The sequence below is a fragment of the Anoplophora glabripennis genome, unplaced genomic scaffold, assembly GCF_000390285.2.
Source record: "Anoplophora glabripennis isolate ALB-LARVAE unplaced genomic scaffold, Agla_2.0 scaffold306, whole genome shotgun sequence".
Lineage (NCBI taxonomy): Eukaryota > Metazoa > Arthropoda > Insecta > Coleoptera > Cerambycidae > Anoplophora > Anoplophora glabripennis.
Window position 1 is genome coordinate 216,970 of NW_019417798.1, and position 26,204 is coordinate 243,173.

The 26,204-nt window shown below is 32.8% G+C and overlaps 2 protein-coding genes across 10 annotated transcripts in view; one reads left to right on the top strand and one right to left on the bottom strand.

The window, feature by feature from the left end:
* Positions 1-61: 61 nt before the first annotated feature.
* The window catches only part of LOC108909277 (serine-enriched protein), a 43,527-nt gene continuing 17,384 nt past the window's right edge, over positions 62-26,204 (bottom strand). For 5 of the 9 annotated variants that reach the window (XM_018713575.1, XM_018713577.1, XM_018713578.1 and 2 more), the window contains exons 3-8: positions 25,805-25,915; positions 13,641-13,758; positions 9,700-9,857; positions 7,460-7,607; positions 7,121-7,287; positions 62-765 (exon numbers count right to left, since the gene is read on the bottom strand). In XM_018713575.1, the coding sequence (XP_018569091.1) occupies positions 589-765; positions 7,121-7,287; positions 7,460-7,607; positions 9,700-9,857; positions 13,641-13,758; positions 25,805-25,915 (879 nt within the window). In that variant the 3' untranslated portion in view covers positions 62-588. Of the gene's footprint in view, positions 810-7,120; positions 7,288-7,459; positions 7,608-9,699; positions 9,858-13,640; positions 13,759-25,804; positions 25,916-26,204 lie in introns of all 9 variants that reach the window. The other 4 variants (XM_018713583.1, XM_018713582.1, XM_018713579.1 and 1 more) reach the window with 3 other exon arrangements.
* On the top strand, positions 20,568-21,212 carry LOC111692489. Its single transcript, XM_023456529.1, has 2 exons — positions 20,568-20,892; positions 21,017-21,212. The coding sequence occupies exons 1-2, from the start codon at positions 20,592-20,594 to the stop codon at positions 21,151-21,153; spliced, it is 438 nt and encodes a 145-aa protein (XP_023312297.1). The 5' UTR covers positions 20,568-20,591; the 3' UTR covers positions 21,154-21,212.

The following is a 26,204-nucleotide window of genomic DNA, read 5'->3' on the forward strand; positions in this document are numbered from 1 at the left end:
TTTACGTAAAAATTATACAATTAACCACCCTGTAAACAATCTTCTCCCCATTTTTATGACAGTGGAAACTAATATGTTATTATACATAATATTTAGCATCTATAGTGATAAATTCAGCTTGACGAAACAGAAAGTCGCGAAATTGTCATTTCGCAGCTCTTTTACCTGGCCTATAAAAGTTTGTTGAAATATCGCTGTTACACCCTGATTAAAATTATAAATGTTAAAATCAGTTATCTGCTGAAACAGTATCACTTGCAGTAAAAAAAATTGTGAAAACCGAATTGGTCAATTTTATATTTTTTATCAAATATACCTACTAAATGCAGATTTTCTAAAATTATCGAACTTTTTACTAGGTAAAGCACGTATTCTTTCCTCGAAACAAGCCAAAGTTCCCCATTACTCCTTCGGAGTGACCTTCTTCAGCACTATAGTGAACGTGAAGGTGTGAGCGGGCGACGACTGGGGAGTCGAAGAAGGCGAAGAGGACGAAACGGTGACGGTGGGGGGATGCTTGGGGTAGTGCTTGGGGGAGGGGGACACGGACACGGGGGGCGGTTGTTGAGGCGCAGCAGTGGCCTTATGTTAGTTGGAGGAGTGCTTGCCATCCGAGGAGGCTAGCTCGCTGGAGGCGCTGCTGCTGAGGGTCGTGTTGGATCCGTAGGGGTCCAGAGAGCTCTGGACCGACATGGACCGGCCCTGGGCCTGCCGCCTTACCCTATTTGGTGACAGTTTTCCGGGGTCGACACTTGCCGGGTCTGCCTGCAACATGGAGTGCTTGACCATCTAGGCGATGACTTTGACAGCTATGAAAGCCACAGAAAAGTAATCATGCAACTAGTGAGAGTTAGAAGTTAATGCTAATAGAAAACTAACGAAAGCTTTAAATGCCCGACCGTAATTTAAACAGGGTGATTTTGATTGTGGAGTTTTAATAATAACATAATTAATAAAAGTCAGTTCGGATTTAGAAAAAGTTTGGCGACCAAGATGCAATTTTATCTTTATATAGCTTTATATTAAATTCATTAGAAAATAAAGACAAATGTGCATGTATACTATTTGATTTGACTAGGGCATTCGATGTAGTTGAACATACACTTTTGTTAAGCAAGTTAGAAAGGTATAGAAAGGTAAGGAAGAACACAAGAAGTTCATTTAAATGGCAATGGTATTCAATATTTTTCACAACCGAGGTATATCCAATTAGGTGTCCCTCAAGGGAGCATTTTAGACCCATTTTTGTTCTTACTTTTTATTAATAACATTGAAATGATTGCTAACTCAAAAATATTTACATACGTGAAAACAATTTAACAAATTTCATTATACGTGCCAATACAAGTCAGTCTTGTGGCTATAAACTCAGAGAATCTCTTAATTTAAAAATACCCCAGCATCGTCTATCGTTAACGGTTAATGGCCTTTTTATTATGTCCATTAAATTAGGTATATAAGTTGCCAACGCATATTAAACAAATAAATTATTGTGTTCACTTTCGTAACAAAGTAAAGCGAATTCTCTTGCAGAATACCTTCTATAGTATTGATGAGTATATGTGTTGTGTCTTCAATGAGTCTGGTTTTTAATTTTAATTTTTTTATTGTAATTTTTAATTTTTTATTGCAATTTTTATTCTATATTTTGTAATTATGTTCTATATCTTGTCATTGGTCTATATTTTGTAGTTTGTCCATATACAATTGTTATCTGTTTTTTAGTTGTGTTAGATACTTTCAATAATTTTCGATACTTTGTATGAGCAAAGTCTTATGAAATAAATATATTATTATTATTATTTCAACGGCTGCCTATTTGTAGCAAATAACATACTGTGTTATTTGCATATGAAAATGTCTGTAATTTAATAGTATATTAAACAACAAATGTATTAAAACGAATACTATTTTTTGCATTTTGTGTTAGTAAGTAGCAAATAGTGATAGATGTAAAAACATTACAAAGTTAGAAATTGAGAGTCGAATTGATTCTAAGTTATATTAATTATAAAAATGAGTCTTGCTACTGAAAACAATTTAGAAAATTGTTCTGAAGATATTTTAAATACCGCTCGAGAAGTACGAACTTACTTCCTTTAAAATCCAAGAAAAAATACGAGAAGGTATATGAAATAGGTATTTTGTAAGTGAAGGATGACAAAAAACGCACTAAGAACTGATAAAAGTGTATTGCTAGTGTATTTTTTTGAAAAGCTATTTTTTATACATATTTTAGTGTTTTTCATACAATGTCTTTCGTTATTTTAGACAAAATCTCTTAAGGTATCCAGTTTATGGTCTACTCAATGATTCCCAAAGTGGTTTATATCGGGGTCCACTAGAATGGATCCCATATAAGCAGATCGTGATTGAAATTTTGGGTTTCATAAATGAAATAATTCACGTAACACAGGTAGTATTTATGTAAGTACTTACTAAAATTTTCTTCTTAGAGACACATAAATTACATGAAGTAAACATTTTTAATAAAATTATTATTATGGAGTATAGCGAGAAAAATTTTGATAATTTTTCCATCCATACCGCATGGAAAGGAGTTTTAGCGCAGTTGCCAATCTTCTTACCAAAAATAGAAACAAATTAGAAATTACCGATCGGAGGAGATTTAAGGTTAAACCTAACTAAATTGAAGCCAAATATTGCAAAATTTGCTATTAAAGTATCAGGCTCATCCATCCCAAAGTATTTATTTTTTTTGTGTAGTTATTTTATATTATAATTTTGCCATATTTATTTGCATTGTGTGTCAATTTAAATAAATACATCATACATCATACGTCATAAATACATGTGTAAAACTTAATGTGTTTATTTATAACTTTTTCACTCTACAATTAAACATAACAATGTGAGTGGCACTGAGTTAGCTATCAAAAACACATTTGAAGTTGATGAATTTGTAACAATTCAATACTAGAAAGGCGAGGGTCTACAAAAACCAGAAAAAATTGGCACATGGTTTACGAGACAAAAAAGTTTGGGGACCTCTGTTCTACATATTCCATGTTGAAAAGTACCATATAAATAAACGAAAATATGGATATATCACAATATAAAAAGCTACTAGCCTTTTTAAAACGTCAAAATGAAAAGAAGAAGCAAAGAAATCAACAGTTTTGACAATGGAAAACTTTACTATATTTTTAAAAGAGGCTCCAGACGATAAGTTCTTATTAATGTAAGTGGTACTAATATTTCTTTTAAAGGGGACATATCGGCGTGCAATTCAACTGTTAAAGATATAGAAGGCACGTGGAGCGCCAGGACAAAAGGAGGTCCCACAAAGCGCCTACACCGGCCGCATTTGCGGTCAGGGTAGACGACGGATGGGGCCCACCTACGAAGGCTGTCCAGGCCTACACGAGATGAGGCAGGATAAAGAGGGATAATCTCCCTCGATCCCAAATCATTGAAGCCAATTTCTAGCCATGGAATAATGGCGGTTATAACTTTACATGATACCAAAATAAAAAGAAACGTGTATTTACCGTAGGTTCAGAGAGCAACGGATATGACATTTTTCATAAGTATTTACAATTGAGACCTAAACAAGTAAAACTCAATTTTTCATTTACTTTACCTAATCGTTGAGTGAGGATACTATTTCCTCACTCAACGCTATAATCACGATAAGTGCACAATACAACCAATTGAGATCAACAATTTTGCAAAAGAGTTGCAGAATACTTAAAACTCCCAGATGCATCAAGTTGCACTGACCATTGCTTGAGGAGGACACCTGCCACCTTCCTCGCTAACAATGGAGCTGATATTCAAACACTTAACAAGACATGGATGATGACAGTGAATAGTGTGGCTGAAGGGTATATCAAGGAAAGCATCATCAATAAGTTGAAAATTTCAGAAAGTATGTTTCATCAGCAAGAACTAGTGGCACTAGTTTTTTAAAACACTGACAATGATGCACACCTAAATTAAATCTATTAAAAACTCAAACCAAAAAGTGATTATTAAAACGTCAAAGAGCACGACCGTTAGAAATGACAGCAAAAAAAAACAATTTATTTTGCGAGGTAGTACAAATGTATAATTATAATTAATAATTACAAACCGGAATCAGAATCATTAAATTCAAAAGTAAATATCTCTGCTATTATAAAGCTTTCATTAGACTCATTTTTTGAGAAGCGAATTATTTTGGCACTGACTATAACCTCGTAAAATTAAAACCCCACTTTCGAAAACACACTGTAATCTGTTGTTAGTATAAGATGAACGTCGCATGTCCATGCCATGCACAAGAAGAGATATTAAATTGTCGGTGGAAGATTTAGGACCAAAAAATCTGTTTGTATCAATCTAAAAATTCGGTCCCACTACAAACTTAACTACTCAAAATCAGTTGGACTTCCTCTGTTGTCCAGATGATACAAATTTTTTATTCATTTAGGAAATGCATTTTTCTCTCATTACATATTCAGATTGACATGGACGAACGACTAGATTTATCTTTGGTACGCTGCGTTTTTGTTATATAGAAGCTTATTGTTTATAGTTTAAACCTTTTTCAATTACTATTGCTTATTTTTGTTACTACTTCTCATGCCTAAACTACCAAAAGAAAAACTTTATATACAGGGTGAATTTGAATTCAACGCGGTTTTCGTGGAATTTTTTTGCAATTTCATTGCATTGTTAGCTTTTCAACTGTTTTAGGTTTCTTTAAACCTATCTTAAAAACAGAAAGTAATTCCAAATTTTTTAAATACAATTTCAAGAATATCCAACGTAATCACCACCTTGTATATGTATATACATATGCTTGTTTATAAATATTTAAATGCTTAGAACCAATCTATAATTAGTTCAGAACTATACTACTGCATAAAATAATATCACATTTATTATACTTTAGTTATTTAGATCAAGACTGATTTGAAGTTAATAGAAATTCCCATGCATATTACGTGTACTATAACTATGTATATATAGAGTGTAGCAATATTTAAAATTATACAAGTGATTCTCTGATCTAAAATAAGAAAAAAATCATATGAACGTATATCCTCAAATGCTTGGATCTTGAAATCCAAGAGATATAGTTTATTTTATAATTCTTTATTTCTTTCTTTTTTCTTTTTAATTTTATTATTCTTTATTTATTTTATTTATTTATTCTTCTTATTCTTTCGCTTATTTTTTATTCTCTCTTTTTATTCTTTATCTTTTATTGTACTTTTTTATTTTATTTTTCTTTATTATATTATTTTATTATTTTAATTTTTGCGTCCATTTTTGTAATAGATCAGTCAAATTCAGTTTATCAACTTCTTTGTGAAAGTTTCGAGTTACCTTTAGTAATAATCTACAACTTCGATTTTACTTTGAACACTTTGAAATCGCGATTTTAATTTTTAATTGATATTGAGTTCTGTTTTTATTAATAATTCTCATTTTCGTCAAGTTTTCGCTGATTCTGGCAGTATAGGTCCTTTAGAATCACAATTTCAACATGAATTGGGTCTTTGCCTGCTGAATACATCACCAGAATCAATACGATCCTATCCTTTCTGAAAGCTGTCCAACAAATCCCTCAAGCTCCTCAACAATCTTCCATCATTCTTCTCAAATTTTTATGGTTCGCCAGTCTGAGATCTTTATGACCATCTGTGCATGTTTATGCCTGGTAAACGTAACGGCATTTTTGCCTTCTCTTCCAGAGACCAGTTGTTTCCTCTAACTTCTGCCTGTAACTATTTTAAGGAAGTGTTTGATGACATTCTTTCCATCAATGGTTGGCGGCTTTATTCCTGAAGATATGAGAGAATTACGTCCAGCCTTCTTTTTCTAACAATTGTACAAACTTTTCTAGACTTATAACTTCACTTTATATCTTAATTACGTTTTCTTCCACGATTTGGATTATGTCTTGCATCTCATTCCTAAGTTGCATCATTTCTTCTTTCACAATTTCTTCAAAATCTTTGAGATTATCCTTAATCACCTAAGTTCTAAGTTCCTATTTATTAAATTAATATTCATTTCATCCTGGTTGTTCTTCATTTCACTTCTTACAATTAGTTGTTTTTTATTATTTTTCTTGTAAACTGTTCTTTGCTTCATCCTGGTTGTTCTTCATTTCATTTCGATTGTTACTCACTTCCTTTTTCATTTCTTCTTCCAGTTTCTTCAAAATCTTTGGGATTAACATTCATTTCATCCTGGTTGTTCTTCATTTCATTTTTTACAATTAGTTATTTTTGATTATTCTTCTTGTAAACTGTTCTTTTCTTCATCCTGGTTATTCCATTTCATTCACTTCCTTTTTCAAATCTTCCTTCATTTCATCCTGGCTTTTCCACATATTCTTAATCATTTCTATGTAACGTTTCGATTTCTGCAGATTTTGATCTCATAATTGGAAACTCGACTCCAAACTTACTTCTTTGTGGGACGCCACATTCCTGACATCAATGTAAGGTTGGCAAAACTTCACTTCCAAAATTTATATTAAAAAAAATGGATTAGATTTGCAACGCTTCAAAAAATTTACGAACTTGAACGACAAATGTCGACAACATTTATTTTTTTAACTTTGACTTTTATATCTTTGTTATAGAAGACATATTAAAAAACTGGTAATATAGGAACAATCAAGAACCAAATAAAACACTATTTTTAATTATGTGAAAGCAGTTGCCGATCTCCATTAATGTGAAATCTTTTAATTTTTGGTCAGGGAATGACTTAATAATTTTGTCTGTGAAATATTGCAACACCCTGTATATTGATTAATTGAAAACACGTGCAGCCATGCATTTACATTTTGTATCTATAAATGGCTTGTTATTTTACGTTTTCGTCTCCACGATTTCATTTCTTCTAATTCCATTTTAAAAAACCCTAAACAATTTTCAAATAAAAAAATGTTTCAAGTGAACAACATAAACAATATTCTCTTTCTAAAGTAAAAGATGCCTAGCTCTGTTTAAATAAAACGTAGCAATAACTTCTATGTGTCATTCCCTCGTCAACTACGAATCAAAATGCTATAAAGCGAAGTTCACACGAAGACGAGCAGTAATATAGCTTCGTTTCGAGTAGCGAACTAATAATAAAGCAATAACTACTGCACCTGGTACGCTAAAGCATTCATAATGATACTGTAGGGCACCAATCCTAGCGGGTGGATTTCCCTCATGAGGACGTTAGCGGGAATCTTGTGGAACTGGATGTATTCCAGGAAGTTACCTATTACGTCCTTTATGCTCGTGCTCGGGTTGTTGTCGCAGTACTTCTTGCCTAATGCCGAAAGAAATAGGTTGCTAAATAGTATACATACAGGATGATTCCAAAGCCTTGTTACAAACTTTGGTAATAGAAACCATGAGTTTCTATTGGCTGTAATTGTAATATCTTGTAGTAAGGCTAATGAATCATCCAGTATTGATAGAAATAACTAAATTTTTATTACCCCACATTAGAGCAGCTTGGAACTTGGTAAACTCATCGGCTTGCAGTTCATCTCTGGCCAGAATCAGCCTGACTACGTGCTGGGGTAGCAATGTAAAAGATCCCAAGTTTAAAACTTCGTTTCCGTGTTCGTCGACGAATTCTAAAACCTGAAACCAAAATGAATCAGTGTTAAGTAAAGAAAAACATTCACATGTTTTATGTGTGTAGTAAAGCTAATTAGGAACATAGTTTATGTAAAATGTAGACAAACTAAATGTAACAGTAAATTTTTCTGTGGCTTTCAGTTGTCAAAATATAGGTACGATTTGTAATGAACAAAAACTGTCTATCAGGTTCAATAATGTTTACAGGGTGTAAGAAGTATGACTGCCATAACTTTAGCATGAGATAGAGTAATCATAAATGAACAAAAAAGTTCCATATTACAGGGGTGTAAGATTAACAGTTTTCAAAATACAGCGAATATTAATATTGGGCAGTTTAATCACAACGTAACAATAGCGCTACACAGCTGATGCACACCACGTGTGCACAAGTTAGACTTGTCATTTGGAAAAAATGTTTTCAGTTTTTAAATAAAATGTATCAATATTGTAGTACGAAGATAGTGTTGTGCTTAAATGTTAGCTCGAATTTTAGTAATTATGAATTTCTTAACACAGGAGCTTCACTTTTAATCAAATTATGAATTTGAAAAATATGTAATTAAAGATTCACGTCGTCCAAATAATCATACGTATTAAAAATAATTAAAATAAATAAAGTTGGAGAGTTTGATCTTTTTTTCCCGGAAACGGTTGAGTTTAGGACCTATGCCATATAAGGTTTTTATTTAAGTTCATTCCTTAACTCATATTTATTTTCTTTCCCTCACATTTACTTAAATATATTTGAAGATGTTTAAAAGAAAAATATAAGATCTAGGTTAGCAAGTAATATGTATAAGAGAGTGTTCCAATTTTGTCCGAAAACAAGTCATTTCATAATTAGGTATTAATCATATTATTGTTAATATAATTAGGTACTACATTCAATTGAAAGTAATTCTAAAACTGAATTGAAAACAAAATCAAACGTATGCAGTGGCGTGCAAATATTTCTTTTAAATAATTACGAACGCCCCTGGTTTTTGGACGTACGTTAATACTATTTTTTTCATAACAAAATTTGAAGAATGACCCTCTGAAATATTTTAGATTACTTAGGAACTACCCTGTATTCAGGGTGTATTTAAATGAAGGGGCACAAATGATACCAGAGATTCTTTAGGTGATTTAATCTAACATACCTACATTCCAAGTCGCATAATAAAAGAGATACAGGGTTTCAAAGTGAAAAATAAAAAATAGTTTTTCCTGATTAGTCCATGAACATGAACTTATAAAATCAAAAATATCTAAAAATAAGTATATCTACGATTTTTCTTCAAAAAAATCCAATACATCATGTTTTGTTACTAAAAGCTGTATACGGCGGCTAACAAAAAGTTAACATGCATAACATTGTCTGCAGAGAGCACCCCACACACGACAGCCAAAAATGATTATGATATTATTTTTCCCACCCTGAAAAAATCTCTCGCTAGAAAAATCGGAACGAGTCTGACTAAAACTTTAGAAATTATTAAGGAAAACCCATTTTTTATTTTTCACTTTCACACCTTATATCTTCTTTATTATGCGACTTAGGATATAGGTATGTTATCAGCTTATTTTCACTTAAGTAATCTTTGGTATCATTTGTACCCCTTCATTTAAATACACCCTGTATATGTGAGTATAAAAGATATACCTACGATTGATTTTTTGGACTTTTATAATGAAAAAGCATCAGTGATAGTTAAATATTTTCATAAACTTTCAATCAGTTTAATAATATTTAACGATAATAAAATAAACTATTTAAATAGCCGTAGTATAAAATGAGCCACCACTGTACACATAAAACGACGACATTTATTCAGAAGCCGCAAACATTTTATGGCCACATTCACATACATATAGGCTTTTGCTTCTGTAATCTATAATATAACCTCGCTGGTATTTCCTGTTGTTCAAATTACACACCCGCATGTCTCACTACAATGGCATGTAAGCTTCTGCCAAGATTTCCTTCTGCGGAACATAATAAATATTCATTTAATATTTTAGCTCGTTTTAATTTCCATTCATATCAGTTACATAGGTTGAATTTACGAAGAAAACGACTTACATTAGCGGTTCTGCCAATTTCGCTTACCTTTTGAACCAAGGACTTTGTGCACTTGTACTGTATGTAGCGTTCAGCGGAGGCCAGGAGGGCGCAAACTGTGTCAACGTTTATGCAACACTGCACAAAGCCGGCACAAGCTCTGCGGAGTTCATCGAGGCCGTAGTAATCTGCTGCATTCATAACACCTAGAAAGAGAAATGGCATGAAAACGCTGGTAAATATAGACGGTCTAGGATCGAAAATAACTTCCGCCTAATATCGAAACTAAACAGTCTTCCCTGCAGCACCAGAATAGAAATTAATGTTGGTTTAAAATTTCCACAAACTGTAAAGGCTGGAAAAGGAAGATTATTGCTATTTAAGGAATAAAGTTTGGGGAAACATTTTTTTTTTGTTCTCAATTACAGAACATAAAATAGAAAAGCGAAATTTAAATTAAAAAAATACTTAAAAAAGAAAATCTAACATTGTGTAAAAACAATGCTGCGGGATAAAATACCAGTCAAATATAAAAGCGAAATGCAGAAGATCTTAAGTAAAAAACAGCGAGGAACAAATAAAAATACGTAAAGTAAATAACGTACGCAATATGCGTTTCAAAGTAAACAAGACTTTAAAAATAAGATCGAAAAGTTTGGTAAAACCGATTTATTTTATTCAAAATAGTCCCCTTCCGACTCAACACAACGCACGTTCTAAAAGCATGTCGAAAGAGTGTTTTAGATCGTCGCACAGTGGGGCAGAATCCCAAAAAGCTGGCCAAAAGTCAAAAAATAAAGTTTTTAATTCCGTAATTTTTACTGGATTGGCTAGAGTAATATCCCAAGTCTCAGAATCCATTACTATTAGAGTCAAATTCCCTATACCTGCTTTTTAAATCATTACAAAGGCGACCGCTGCTCGAGCAACATCTTGCTCGCGCGTAGGAACAGAAGTAAGAGTTGTGTTTAAATGGTTATAAAATTTCGTAGAGTTCACCGATTTATCTCTAACAAAATGGAATGAACTCATAAATGTACGTAGATTATGAATATGTAGGTTAAAATACTCAATATTTTTACAAAAAATAGTAATTGGCTACCAAACTTATGTGAATTTTACGTTATAAAATGAAATAATAATTTAGTTTTGAAGAAAAAAGTTTAATAATTCTGCAGAATTCTGTCATTTAACTTATTGGACAAAAAAGACAAAACTATTATCTGTAAACTAAAAAAAAATCAGCTGCCTATAAGTGCCTAACAACTTTTTGTACAGGTTTTTGTAAAATGTAGAATAAAATGAATTTCGCCTTCTCTGGACGATGTAAGACATGGGAAGATTGCAAATAAAGACGAAATTTTCTCAACTTAAGAAGATTTTTCATCAGATGATGATTCTTTTCTTTTATGAAAAAACTGGAATTTTATATTACAACTTTGGCACGGGATTCAAATAAATCACTCTCGATACATATTTAACGAAATATATAAATAGTCTAATATGTCATTTGTCATTTTTACATCTTCTTTATGCTTGATAAATGTGACATTTTGTATTTCATAATCTTTTAATTCTTAATCCCTATTTAAAAAATATTTCTACTTCTGATATGGCTATATTAAATCCTCCACATTGAATTTTGTAATTCTGACTCCAAATTCGTTATCAGCGATCCCAAAAACCCCCGAGTAACAAATTTCAGATCGATTTTTAAAGATTTTGACTTTTGACCAGCTTTTTGGGATTCTGCCCCACTGTGCGTCGGCCGGTATGTCCTTCAGGATATCGATACCAGCCTTTTATATGGCTTCTACGTCCACAAAATGCTTTCCTTTAATCGACAAATTCATTTTGCCGAAAAGGTAAAAGCCGCATGGTGCTAAATCAGGCGAATACGGCGAGTGATTGACAGTTAAAATGCGACTTTCAGTCAAAAAATCGGTCACAAGTGGCGATCGATGACTTTTGACTTCTCCAAACGAAATTTTTTGGGTTTCTGCTTGTCTGGCGCCTTCCATTCGGCACTTTAGCGCTTGGTTTCTGTATCATACTGAAAACGCCATGTCACGTCACCAATCACAATGTTGTAAAGGAAGTTTTTGTCTTTTTTCGTCTCCTTGATGGTATCCTTCGAATGTTGAATTCTGAACAATTTTTTATCTTCAGTCAACTTGTGCGGAATAAACCGTGCAAACACTTGTCGGTAGCCACAAATGTTGAACCAAAATGCGGTAAATTCATGTGTTCGAGAGTAAAAGTTTTACCAAGTTTAAAATAAAACTTAAAATAAGCTCTGTCCGATGCTCATTTCTGTACCTACCGATGACACAAACAAACTGACGTTCCGCTGCTATTCATTCCTAAAAATGGCATGAAATTTTCACACCACATCAATGAAGGCCCTACCTTTCCGAGGCATAGATGGCCTCACTAGAAATATCTATTTTTGAAAAGTCCTGTTTATTTTGGAAGGCACCTTGCGCAACAAGGTTTGGTTAACATTTACTACATAAGCATTTTTTTATGTTATTGATAAAGTGACATCAAGACGATTTTCATACTTTTGGTAATTTTGAATCATTTAGTATAGGGAGACGTCATTAGTAATTTGGTAATGGGTGTGGGTAATTGTAATGCAGAGTGAAGCATAGAATTAAGGGTATAAATCTATGAAACTAAATCTGCATTTAATGTATTGTTCATGATTTTGAAAACACTATAAAAATTGAAACAAGGAAACAGTTATTGTTGGTGTATCATAAACATTGTAAACATTCTAAATATGACTTTAAACAATCGATGCCTATTCTAATTTATAACACACAGATGTTGCTTATAATGTATTTAAAACCTTTACGTTCTAAAAATCTTTAGAATTGCTTAAAATAAAGCCTACGTTTTTAAAATTTGACTTGGTTTTCAGAAGAAAAAATAAGTCAATAACAAATGTAATATCATTAAATAACGTAACTATTTAGAAATGATTTACCAATCAAAATTTACAATAATTCGTGATCAGTATACCAAATTTAGCGCGAATGGGTTATTTTTTTAAAATTTGGTCTGCCATCTTGGATCCGCCATTTTGAATTTTGTAAAATTGACCTCGGATCCATGATCAGTGACCCCGAAAACCCCCTTATACCCAAATTGGCGCGAATCTGCTATTTTTTGAAAATTCGTGATATGTGATCTTAATGAACCAGTTTTTTTAAGGTTAGAAAAAGAACCATCAATTCTGACCGCTGATTCACGGTCGGCAGGGTCTTAACCATATAAATGAACATTTGAATATAGAAATTTTTTTGTGTTTTTCCAAGCACTTTTTCGTCAATTTTTGCTATTTTTGACCACTTTTTTGAGGTTAGGATATTCCTGTGATGTGATAGCACAATTCTGACACAGGATTCATGATCAGGAGGCAAAAATACTACGAATAACGTATGTCGCATGAAAAGTACAGACAACTTTTTTTTGTGTTATTAATGAAACACTAACTATTCAATTTGTCAGCATCATCGCGCAATCAATAGAATATTTTATTTGCAAAAACAACCAAAGATCGTTCGGATAGAGTAAGTAATTGATATGAAAGTCTTCAGTCAAATCATTAATACAAATACCAAACAAGAACGACCCCAGAGTTGCCCTTTGGGGAACCTCTGAGGATTGATAAAATTTATCTGATTGGGAGCCTGATACTGTCCAAAGTGTTACTGAAATAAGACAAAGAACGATAGAACAGAAATAACAGAATGGGGAAGATACCATATGATTCAAATTTCACTATGAATAGATCAAACAGATTCAATGCTTTAGAGAAATCGGTAAAGATAACAGAAACGGAAGATACTACATAATTCAAATTTCACTGTTAATTAATTGTGATCAAGCCAACTGAACGGCGTATCCAAAGTATCAGCAATAAATTGAGTTTTCTCAACTAAATTTGAGGTACTATTTAAATTTCTGACTTTTCGGCTTACCTAAAAGGGTCCGGGGCTGCAAAGTAACGCATCCTGTGTGAATATATTCTATTAATTGACGGAAAACATCTGGCTCAAACTCTTCAATAATGAGCGTCTGATGCTGCTGTGACGTAGGCTGTATACAACATTAAAAACACTATTTATAAAAAAAACTTAAATTTGAGGGTGGAATAATAAAAAACATGCAATTTTTATAAGTTTAGAAAGGGATAAGTGACGAATTACTATAAATAGAAAAATATCCACATATGAAAATAAGTTATTGGTGCATGTAATATACAAAAGCCTTAAATATGGGGACATATGAAACAAATTAAGGTACAAACAATATATCAAAAGCCGTTGTGTTACATTTACTTTCATTACTATTATGTAGAATAAAAATAAATGAAATAAAACAAAACGTTTTTGATGATACAACGCCAAAGTGATTGTAAGTCTTTATTTTTTTATTTAACATATTATTGGAAAAAATTCCGGGCTAAAACAATAACAAATAAATAAATATGAGCCTTCCACAAATCTCTAAAAGCTTTATTTTCCTGGAGTTTGAATTATAATCTAAAGATGGCGTGCCAGAAGAGTGCATTTTGTGAAAAACTCACAATAAAACGTAAAAAAATTGATAATAATCATATACTGGCAATATACCATGCAAAAACGAAGGTTTTAGGTTATAACTTATGTACAAACTACCTACTACCTATTTAAACGTGACTTATGGATACAGAAGCATGTTAAATATCTTAAAATTAGTAGTCTGTGCACCATGCCACAATATCGAAAATATATACAGGTTTTCACCGTATCTTAGGGATGTGAACCTATATTTAAGTGTTAAGCAATATTTTGCCTTTTTGTGCCTCAAAAACTAACTACTGGATTTGGCTGCAACAAATATGTCACTTGTTCTTATTAATTCGAAACATCATTATATGACATCAGTTTCAAAAATAAATTGTTTTTAACACTAGTGGTAAAATTTAGTTTCTGTATTTTTTCGCTGATCTTCTACAAGTGTTGAATTTAACTGGGTTCTTAGAGCATTTATTATTCATATATATTCTTAATTGTAATAACACAGACAAAATAGCTATCGCCACAGACCGCTCCTGGAATAGGCCAGCAGTTTTAAATTTCCGAATTGCCGGTAGAGTACACCACCAGCAAAATTTTAGGAAGAATCAAATACAGCGGCCCGCATACCTAAGCGTATCCTAGCAACATATAAACAAAACTTTGGTAATGTTGCCAGGCGTACTTACGGATTTCTTTTGTACACTTTTTTATCAATATCTGTTTTTTGCGTTACTGTATTTACTTCAATGCATGATGTAGGTATTGACAAAAATGTTTTTAAAGAATCAACGAATATCTATGTATGTATCATATGATATTCTGCAGTGGTGTTACAATTAAGTTATTTAATAATAATTTCGCTAATTAGCTACCTACTATTTTAATTTTTTGGTATTGAAATACTGCAGAAAATATATTTCCTAATAAACAAAATTCGTAATATGATGATGATTTGATGATGACGGTAAATTTATTTAATATACAAGGTGGGTTATTAGTACGTCGCGGAATGTAGGTACAGGTTTTTTTTTGTATTTTGACATCCACTTATAGGTTTAATAATTAAAGATAGAAAGAAACTTTAAATACAAATGTACGACTTTTCCTTTATTTCATTTGACATGAAAATTTACTGGCATAAAATATTAAAAAAATCATTAAAAAAAATTAAAATTCATCCTTATGAAAATAACAAACAACGCTTTTTATAACTAACCTTTACAACAACATAAGGAGAATAACTAAAAACGAGATAACATTAATATACCTACAATTTTTACAAATCAACATGCAAGTGATTGTGACGATACAGTTGACAATATGTTTCAATTTACTATTAATTGTTTCAAAAACAAATTCAAAATTATCAAGCATTTCGTCCTGTATTTTTTTCAATACTTGCAAACTTTCAGGTTAAAAAAAAATATGTCTAAAGGACTGACAATGAGATCGGGGCTGTTTTCTGGCCACCTAAGGTTTCTAATATTTTTTAGTGTTCGTTGACGGGATTCTTCCTCCAAAATAAATTTGCCAATATTCCTGAAGAACTTTTGCACATTATTGTTATTTGAATAATACAGTTAATTATGTTTTATTTTTCGTCATCAGAATAACCCATTATAATTTTTTAAATTTTTTAAATTAAAATCGGTTATTCTAATAATGATAAATCCCATGTATTTTTAAAAGAAGGTTCGTTTCTGTCGTTTTTGTCTGATTGTGTGCGAGAGAGACAGTTATAGTGTGCGATAGAGATAGAGTGACTCTGCCCTCATAGAGAGCTTATCTCTCTCTCTTTCTCTGCTGGCTTCAGGAGTCTCCCCAGCAATTTCAGGACACCTAGGGAGGGAACGTGGGGTAAAGCGCATGGCCTTGTTAAGCCTTCGTTATCGATCTATGACGTCACACAGTATAAGAAAAAAAAATGGTTTTTGCTCGTAACTCGAAAATGGCTGGAAATATAAACAAATCTCCCCTTGGTTCTGAGTAGAGCACTCGGTGGATGACGCAGGCGGGGTGTCACAATATATGAAAGAAAAAAAAACAGTATTTGCTGAGACTCTTAAGTATCAAAAAATCTCCCATGGTGAACAAATAAATCTCCCATGGTGAACGAGTGAAAAACGGCAAAACCCGCATGTTAAAAAAAAATCGAGGCCAACGGTGTGTGACGTCATAGGATAAAAAAGTGTTTATAACTCGGAAACGTTGCGTTGAATCGAAAAAATAATTGAAAAATGTCAACCCCTCCCTCCCGGGTTCTGTATGTTCCTTCTGAGTTGAATGCAAAAGGTCCGAAGTCCGTATGTCGAAAATAAATTCTGGAAACAAGAGGTATGTCGTATTATAGTAAAAAGGCCGTATAACTCGGAAACGGTGCGTTAAATCGAAAAAATAATTGAAAAATGTCAACCCCTCCCTCCCGGGTTCTGTATGTTCCTTCTGAGTTGAATGCAAAAGGTCCGAAGTCCGTATGTCGAAAATAAATTCTGGAAACAAGAGGTATGTCGTATTATAGTAAAAAGGCCGTATAACTCGGAAACGGTGCGTTAAATCGAAAAAATAATTGAAAAATGTCAACCCCTCCCTCCCGGGTTCTGTATGTTCCTTCTGAGTTGAATGCAAAAGGTCCGAAGTCCGTATGTCGAAAATAAATTCTGGAAACAAGAGGTATGTCGTATTATAGTAAAAAGGCCGTATAACTCGGAAACGGTGCGTTAAATCGAAAAAATAATTAAATAAATCTCCCCACACTCCTGGTTCTGTATGACAGTTCTGCGTTGAATGGAAAAAGTCCGAAGTCTGTATGTGGAAAATAAATTTCGGAAAGAAGAGGTGTGTGAGGTGATACAGTAAAAAAGGTCTTATAATTCGGAAACGGTGCGTTGAATTGAAAAAATAATTAAAAAAAATCTCCCCATTACTCTGGTCATGATTGTCCGTTCTGCGTTGAATGGAAACGGTCCAAAGTCAGTATGTCGAAAAACAAAAAAGTTAGTTAAAAATTGCAACAGCAGTAGCGAACGCATTATCTTATCTCTGTATTGATTGATAATTTGTTGTTTTTTTTAAATAAATTTCGTATTCAACTACTCCTTGAGGTTCCAGCAACTTTACATTGTGTTAATTTTTTTGAACACCTTGTGTCACAAATATGGGCACTACCAATGACATCCATAATATGCAACACTTGTGTCAATAAATAATTATTTACCTATCTAAAGAAATCAACAATAAGAGGCAGTACCCATCTAAGGATACACAATCTGTATAATGCAATTTTTTTAAACATAGGTTTTAATATCGTACCATATTGGAAGTCGACGCACAAATCTAAAACATTACTTTCGAGTTTTTGAATTTTCCCATTCCAAGGTGATATAAAATAAATAATTAATTAGGTAAATTCATAGTTTTAATTCTAACTTGATTTATTTTATTTAACATTTAAGGCAAATGTGATTTCCAAACACAAGATAAGTTCCATATCTCTTTAATTACATAATTGAAAGCATTAAATTTATTTAGCAGTTATTATTTGGCAACAAAGCCACCGCTGGAACTGCCGCTATTAGCAAGTAGAAGAGTTACCACGCTAAATTTTATAGCTGGAAGCCGGCTAAGGAGACCCTGCTTCCATTTCGGGTTGCCAATTTCCAGCATTTAAGTAGCAGTCTGCAGCGATACGCTATATTGTCTGTGGTAATAATTACGGTAACCGTAACCCAGAGGTTAAGTGTATATCTTCTTACCTGTTGCAAAAATGTGTTGATGCAATTGGCAATTTTTGTATGTAATGTAACATTTTTTATAAAAGTTATTTAATATGTTAATCTTTAACCAGATAAAAAGAACCAAACAATTTATGATTTTAATCATTAAATAATAATACGCTCATATTTGCCGAAAATGATCCGACAAAACTAACCCAAGAATAAATTATTATCAAGGAACTACTTATTGTCAGATATCTATTAATTCATATATTTAGTTATAAAATTTAGGGGATAAATTTTTTTTAGTAGGGACTATTTTTTCATGGATAACTTATCCGTTCCAAAATACACTCCAGTGGCGTAGTTATTGGGGGCGTTGGAGACCTTTTTTGGAAAAAAAATCGTACGCCGATGTTTTTAAAATGTACAATCATTTTCTGGCAATAAAGTATTTTTGTAAAGTATTCGTAAAATTTACTGGTCTTTAGATAATTTGGAAATCAAAGAAGATACTTCAGTAGGTACCTACGTTGCTATTTATCAGTTTCTATTGATTGCCAAATGTGTAACAATAAATTCAATACCTAATATTTTTGATATTTCAAAATACTATACAACGCCATTGCTTTGTGTGTTGCAAAACTTTGTTATTCTTTATACAACTAAAAACAGATTTTAATAAAAAGAAAAAATGGTATTCAATTAATTTCTACTGTAAAATACCAGTACCGTAGGTGGCAAGTTGTTAGAAAACAGTACCTAATAATTTTGAAACTGTCACCTATTTTTGTCGCGTTTCTCTGCTAGTTAGGGTCCTTTATACAAATATTCAATTAGCCGATGTACATTTTACATACGGTAGAGGGAATGGCAATGCTAGACAAGCTGATCGACTTTATAGACGGACTTTTCCAAATCGACGTTGTCCAACAAGGAATAATTTTTCAAGCGTTCACCGTCGAGCTCGTGAAACTGCATGTTTGTCGCTACCAAAACGTCGAGCAAGAGAAAGACCTATTCGTACAGTTCATTTGGAAGACAGAATTTTGGAATCTGTAGATGAAAACCCATCTACCAGTACCAGACAGATATCAACAGATTTGGGTGTATCACATGTAACAATTTGGAACGTCTTACGTGAGCAGCAATTACGCCCATATCATGTCCAGCGAGTTCATGCATTAAATTAAAATGATTATTATCAACCGATGATTGAATTTTGTCAGTGGTTTTTACTACAATGCGAGCAGCCTGATTTTCAATTATTAATATTATTTACCGATGAAGCAAATAGTCCGGGAGGCAGCGACAGAAATTTTGCACCAATTCCTACAAAGCTGATTTTTTCTCATTTTGTTGTTTTGATATCGTAAGTAAACGGAACGGCAGTCTACCGCGCCAATGTGGGGGCAAACGTTAGTAACAATTTTTTAAACATGTAAATAAATAATACTTAAATGCCTTATACCTACAAGGCTGAAACTTTTTAGAGTGATCAATTATACCTAAAAATACAGTATAGTGATAGTCTACCGCGTCGGAAGGGGGGCCATCAAGGGTCTACCACCCACGCAAGGTGTTGAAAAATTAACTTTTTTGACTTATTTCTACAAGGCTGAATTTTTTTTCTCAAATACTTTAGTTTATAAGAGAACCAAAAAAAAAAAGTCTACCGATCATCTAAGGGTGCAAAGCCTTGATAGACGCAATGGAATGCACGATCTCCCGAGCGCAGTCGCTGCGCCGATTCACTGTAAGCCGCTCTGAATAATAACTCATACCGGGATTAAATTACAATCTACAAAGCTGCTTTTTTGTCTATAGATATCTTACAATAATTATTGTCAAATAAACGTCTTATACCTTCGATACGAGGTGGCTAAAGCTTCGGTAGACGTGGCGAAAGTTTTTGCGCGGAAGTTGCTTAAAATTCCAAATTTATTATTAATTACAGTTTTTTGAGCTTACACCATTATTTAAACGTATGATATAGTAACAACGAGCGAGCGTTAGCGAGCGAGATTTTTGCTAGTATAATAGGTATTAACAAAAGTTCAAAAATTTTTTTTTTCAAATAACTGACCTTTTTCTTTTTTAACATTGAATAATTAAATTTATTTCACTTTTACTTATAATTTATAACAATAATACTTTTCGATAATAGCGCGCGAAATGCTTGATTTGCGATTCATCATCACATTCGTCAATTACACTCGTGCGAGAATTATTCTATCGCACTAGTATCGAACAATATTTTACGACACTTATTTATAAAATAAATGATAACAACGCAAATGTTTTTTATTACAACAATATAGTAATTATATAAAAAATAAATATATTTTTCTTATTCCTCATCGCTACTGACATTTGATTCCTCATCGCCTTCCATATCATCACTATCTTCATCCTCATCATCTTTCTGGTCACACACTCCATCATTTTCTTTAAGGTATTGACAACCGTCATTTGCAATTTCTGTATCTGCAAATAGCAATATATTATTAAATATTTATTATATTATGCTAACATAAATTCACCCCCTTTAGGGTCTGAAAGTCATTTTTTAATTGAGTTTTAGACCTCCTTAAAATGCAAATATGTGTACCTGAATCTTTATCGTTCTGTAGATCAAACGTCACATCGATCAGTGATGTTTTTGAAAGCTTACAAAACTACTAACGATAAAATCTTTCGTCAAAAGGTCAAGAGTTTCGATGCATCTGCTTTACCACCTTGTCAATCAGAGCTCCGAGAACACATACTCCGAACAGCATATATTGCACAAATTTGGAGTAATGCTCACTTAAAAGAGCCTACAACATTATCCCCACTCGACTGTGGCTGGAAAGTGGATGAGAATGCAAGATATGATTTTAATTGGTTTAGTGGCGACCAATTGCCTCAGTCAATCGATGATGTGACGTTTGATCTACAGAACGATAAAGATTCAGGTACACATATTTGCATTTTAAGGAAGTCTAAAACTCAATTAAAAAATGACTTTCAGACCCTAAAGGGGGTGAATTTATGTTAGCATAATATAATAAATATTTAATAATATATTGCTATTTGCAGATACAGAAATTGCAAATGACGGTTGTCAATACCTTAAAGAAAATGATGGAGTGTGTGACCAGAAAGATGATGAGGATGAAGATAGTGATGATATGGAAGGCGATGAGGAATCAAATGTCAGTAGCGATGAGGAATAAGAAAAATATATTTATTTTTTATATAATTACTATATTGTTGTAATAAAAAACATTTGCGTTGTTATCATTTATTTTATAAATAAGTGTCGTAAAATATTGTTCGATACTAGTGCGATAGAATAATTCTCGCACGAGTGTAATTGACGAATGTGATGATGAATCGCAAATCAAGCATTTCGCGCGCTATTATCGAAAAGTATTATTGTTATAAATTATAAGTAAAAGTGAAATAAATTTAATTATTCAATGTTAAAAAAGAAAAAGGTCAGTTATTTGAAAAAAAAAATTTTTTAACTTTTGTTAATACCTATTATACTAGCAAAAATCTCGCTCGCTAACGCTCGCTCGTTGTTACTATATCATACGTTTAAATAATGGTGTAAGCTCAAAAAATTATAATTAATAATAAATTTGGAATTTTAAGCAACTTCCGCGCAAAAACTTTCGCCACGTCTACCGAAGCTTTAGCCACCTCGTATCGAAGGTATAAGACGTTTATTTGACAATAATTATTGTAAGATATCTATAGACAAAAAAGCAGCTTTGTAGATTGTAATTTAATCCCGGTATGAGTTATTATTCAGAGCGGCTTACAGTGAATCGGCGCAGCGACTGCGCTCGGGAGATCGTGCATTCCATTGCGTCTATCAAGGCTTTGCACCCTTAGATGATCGGTAGACTGTTTTTTTTTGGTTCTCTTATAAACTAAAGTATTTGAGAAAAAAATTCAGCCTTGTAGAAATAAGTCAAAAAAGTTAATTTTTCAACACCTTGCGTGGGTGGTAGACCCTTGATGGCCCCCCTTCCGACGCGGTAGACTATCACTATACTGTATTTTTAGGTATAATTGATCACTCTAAAAAGTTTCAGCCTTGTAGGTATAAGGCATTTAAGTATTATTTATTTACATGTTTAAAAAATTGTTACTAACGTTTGCCCCCACATTGGCGCGGTAGACTGCCGTTCCGTTTACTTACGATATCAAAACAACAAAATGAGAAAAAATCAGCTTTGTAGGAATAATTACATCAATAATGTCGCTGCCTCCCGGGCTAAAAATTATCATTTCGAATTGTCATCATAATAACCACCAATGGGCGGATGAATATCAGCATATTATTCCCCAACGTCGATTCCAAGAACAGTTTTCTGTGAATGTTTGGACAGGCATTGTGGGCGATTACTTGACTGGTCCTTACGTTTTACCCAGAATCCTCGATGGTAGAACTTATCAAAGGTTCCTACAAGAATTACCACCACTTCTAGAAGAAGTGCCATTGAGGTTACGTCAATTATTGTGGTATATATGCATGATGGGGCGCCACCTCATTACAGCCTTACCGTCAGACAGTTACTGAATAATAAGTATCCTAATTTCTTGAGATGTTGTATAGTGTGATGTTGTACCTATAGTGTTTTGAAATCTCTCAAAAATATTAGGTATTGGATTTATTGTTACACATTTAGCAATCAATAAAAAATGGTAAATAGCAAGGTAGGTACTTAAGTATCTTCTTATTTAGTTTCCCAATTATCTAAAGACCAGTAAATTTTACGAATACTTTACAAGAATACTTTGTCACAAATTGCCTGTACATTTTAATAACATTTAAAATTATTTAAAAAAACAGTGGTGTACGATTTTTTTTTTAAAGAGTTCCCCTACTTCCCCAATAACTACGCCACTGGAATGTATTTTGGAATAAGTTATCTATAAAAAAATAGCCCCTACTAAAAAAATGTAATCTCCCAAATTTTATCATTCAATCTTTTATGCTAGTGAAGTTACAGGAAAAATAATATATATATATATATACAGGGTGATTCAGAACTAATCCAAAAAAAAATTCTGGATATACAGGGGACCCTTACAAATACAATTTTGTAAAGAAAAAATCAAAAAGGTCAGTTCGAAATAGATTTAAAAATACACTTCTGCACGGCACTGGAAACTGGTCCAGTGTAAAACGGTGTGATAAAAACGGACAAAAACTTTCGCAAGGAAAGAAATATGTAAATAGAATTTTATCGCACCTATTTTATATCGGCAAATTCAACTGCTTTTGCCGTTATTAATTAATAAAATTAATTTGTGTTTTTAAATAATAAAATCATTTGACATACCCGATGCTGCAACAGCAATTGTTCAAAATTTTATCCACTCACGTGTAAACACATTTGGGTCCGTCTTACTCACTTTCTACGAACTAACACAAATGATATCTTGCTTCACCATAACACAAATACTTCACCATAATACAAATGTTGTCTTGCTTCACCATAAATTAAAACGATATCCATCAACTCTGTGTTGCTATACACGCAAGCCATTTTTGACACTATCTACTAAAAAACTGATGTAAATAACACAGATAACAGGTAAAAACTACCGCAACGAAGGATTTCAGTATTAGGAGTCACATGGCTCTCCACGCGTATTGCGAATCACGGTAGAGACTACAGTTGTCCAGCTATGTAGTGGTTTAATGTGCTATAACTTCAATAATTCTTTTCTCAGAAACTATAAGGATTTTACAATTTTTTTTTTACAATATTGACTCCATTTCTCATGCCGCATCTATTCCCAAATTGTTTTGGATAAGTTGTGAATCACCCTGTATTTAAAATTTTTAACACCCTGTATCTCTGTAGGGAAGCATCCTATCAAAAATCTTTATAGGGTAAAACTTGAATAATATCATCAGTAAAATACGCCATTAAAGTTTGGCAAAACTTATCATTAACACCCTGTATACATGGACTAAAATCAAAGTTCCGAAACTTCATAACCGTACTGTTCCTATTCTTTTGAGGAGTCCTTCCGAAAGTTCACTCAGCACATTTTTTTTACAATTACATATATCGTAGCGAGAAAAATCATCCGTTTGATTTATTTGTTCGAAAGTGTGAAGCAAGTTTTAGTGAAAATTAAAAAATCACCCCGTGTATTGGGACAACTTTTAAAATTAATTTGAATTAACTAAAAAAAAGGAATAATTTGAAGGAATTGGCTCGTATTCTTGAGGGTTATCCGTTTAAGATGGTAGCAAAAGAACTTTTCTCAGTTTGTTGGAAATTTTTTACAGGTTACAAAAACAAAATGTAATCGTTAAATTATAAACAGCTCCATTTTCTCTAGCATACTTCGAAGCTTTCCCATTTTCATTACTTGTATTTTATGTGGTTGAAGTACCATTTGTTGAAAAAATATGTATTAAAAGTGTTTTCTATACAGGGTGTCCCGAAATTCATGAAACAAAATTTGGTCTTAAATTCTTAAGACAAATTTAGGGGACCCGTATTTTTTCTTTTTGCCAACTGGCCCCCTCTTTCGGAGTTACAGCGCCCTGAAGTCTGTTTTATATTTCAAAACAATGTACGAGAATCACTAAATTTGGTACACAGGAGTTTTATGACATGTGGAATTTCACAGTGCTACGCTTTTTGGCGAGAAACCCCCTTAAGACACTTTTTCGTGGGCCCCTTTGTCTTTGGAACCAAAAAAATTTGGTCGCAAATTTGATTTTTTTAAAAAATATTAATTAGGTAGAAAGCCATTGAATTCAGAAACGTTTTTGTCTCTTGATCTCTTGTTTCGTAAAATGCAATGTTTTTGAGGAAAATAGCGAATCACCATATGCATTCGATCACATTTTGACATTTTTCTCGAAAACTTTGCGTTTTACGAAAAAAGTATAAAGAGACAAAAAGTTTCTAAATTTAATGGCTTTCTAGTGGACTGATAATTTTTAGGAAATTTAAATATGCGACTAAATTTTTTTGGCTCCAAAGACAAGGGGGACCACGAAAAATTGTCTTAAGGGGATTTTGGTTTTCATTTGGTCACAGATTCCACATGTCATAAAACCCCTGTGTACCAAATTTAGTCATTCTCGTACAACAGGATTCTAAGATATAAAAAAAGATTATTCTTAGGGGTGGACTTCAGGGGGCTGTAACTCCGAAAGAGGGGGCCACTTGGCAAAAATAAAAAATACGGGTCCCCTAAATTTGAATCTGTGACCAAATTTTGTTGCATGAATTTCGGTACACCCTGTATATTCAAAACTCGCTGTCCACGAAATAAACGACCAAGTAGATATTTGTTGGAGCCAAACCGCAAAATATTGTTAAGTGAACTTGGTATAGAAAGACAGGCGTTCGCAGGCAGTAAGACGGACAGAATCTGGAAGAGGAAACTGTTGGATTACCTCTTGGATAGGAGCCAGCTGCTGGGTGAAGCCTCTCTATGTATATATAACATACCAGATAAACAAAAATCGATCTAGGTCTTTCATCTAACCTTATATTATTCATGTATTTTTACAAATTTCATGCAACCAGCAACGTGATAAGTGTATACGCCGATTAATTTCACCATAGAAGTAATATATTAGAATTTATGAATAAACCTTTTCTTACAAGTGAAATCATGTGCAAAATGTATAAAAAAAAATACCTAAAGCTCCAATTTCTGAACACACCATTTAAGCATTAGATATTCATGACAAATCATACTATTATTGTTTTTATCGTGAGGGCATTGTTTTTAATCAATCAATATTTAAAAAAAAGGTTTCTGGTTACAAGAAATTCTATCATATATAGGGCGCTAAGGCTATATCTCATGTTGGTTAGCAATGAAACCTACCTGTTGGGAAGCATTCTGCAAATTTAACAGGGGTTCAGAGGACCTCTTCAAGAAAAGGCGGAGTTTGTTTTCTCTTGGAGGTGGTTCCTTTTTGCGCTGGGGACTGGGGGCCTAAAAATAACCCTCATTCATGAAAGTTTGGTTGTTATATATTTATTGTTAAAGTTCTAGAAGAAGGAGGTATGTGTACTTTTTTCAATATTATTTTTCGCAACAAAATCATTTATTCCAATGTCATTCTGATCATGGAGCTATTATTTAGTCATAACAATCTGTTTGTAACTGGGGGATTTTTTTCTTGAAGATGAACTAATTCATGAAAGTTTTCAAGGACAAAATATGAGTGTCCAAAATCTGAATAAAAGCATCTCAACATGGACCTGCTGTGAAGCTGAAGCGT

Excerpts from the sequence above, each read along its gene's own strand:
- LOC111692489 (XM_023456529.1), top strand. The coding sequence starts at position 20,592 with ATGTTTTTGAAAGCTTACAAAACTACTAACGATAAAATCTTTCGTCAA. Across the intron at positions 20,893-21,016 it reads ACAGAACGATAAAGATTCAG|ATACAGAAATTGCAAATGAC; the intron begins GTACACATATTT and ends TGCTATTTGCAG.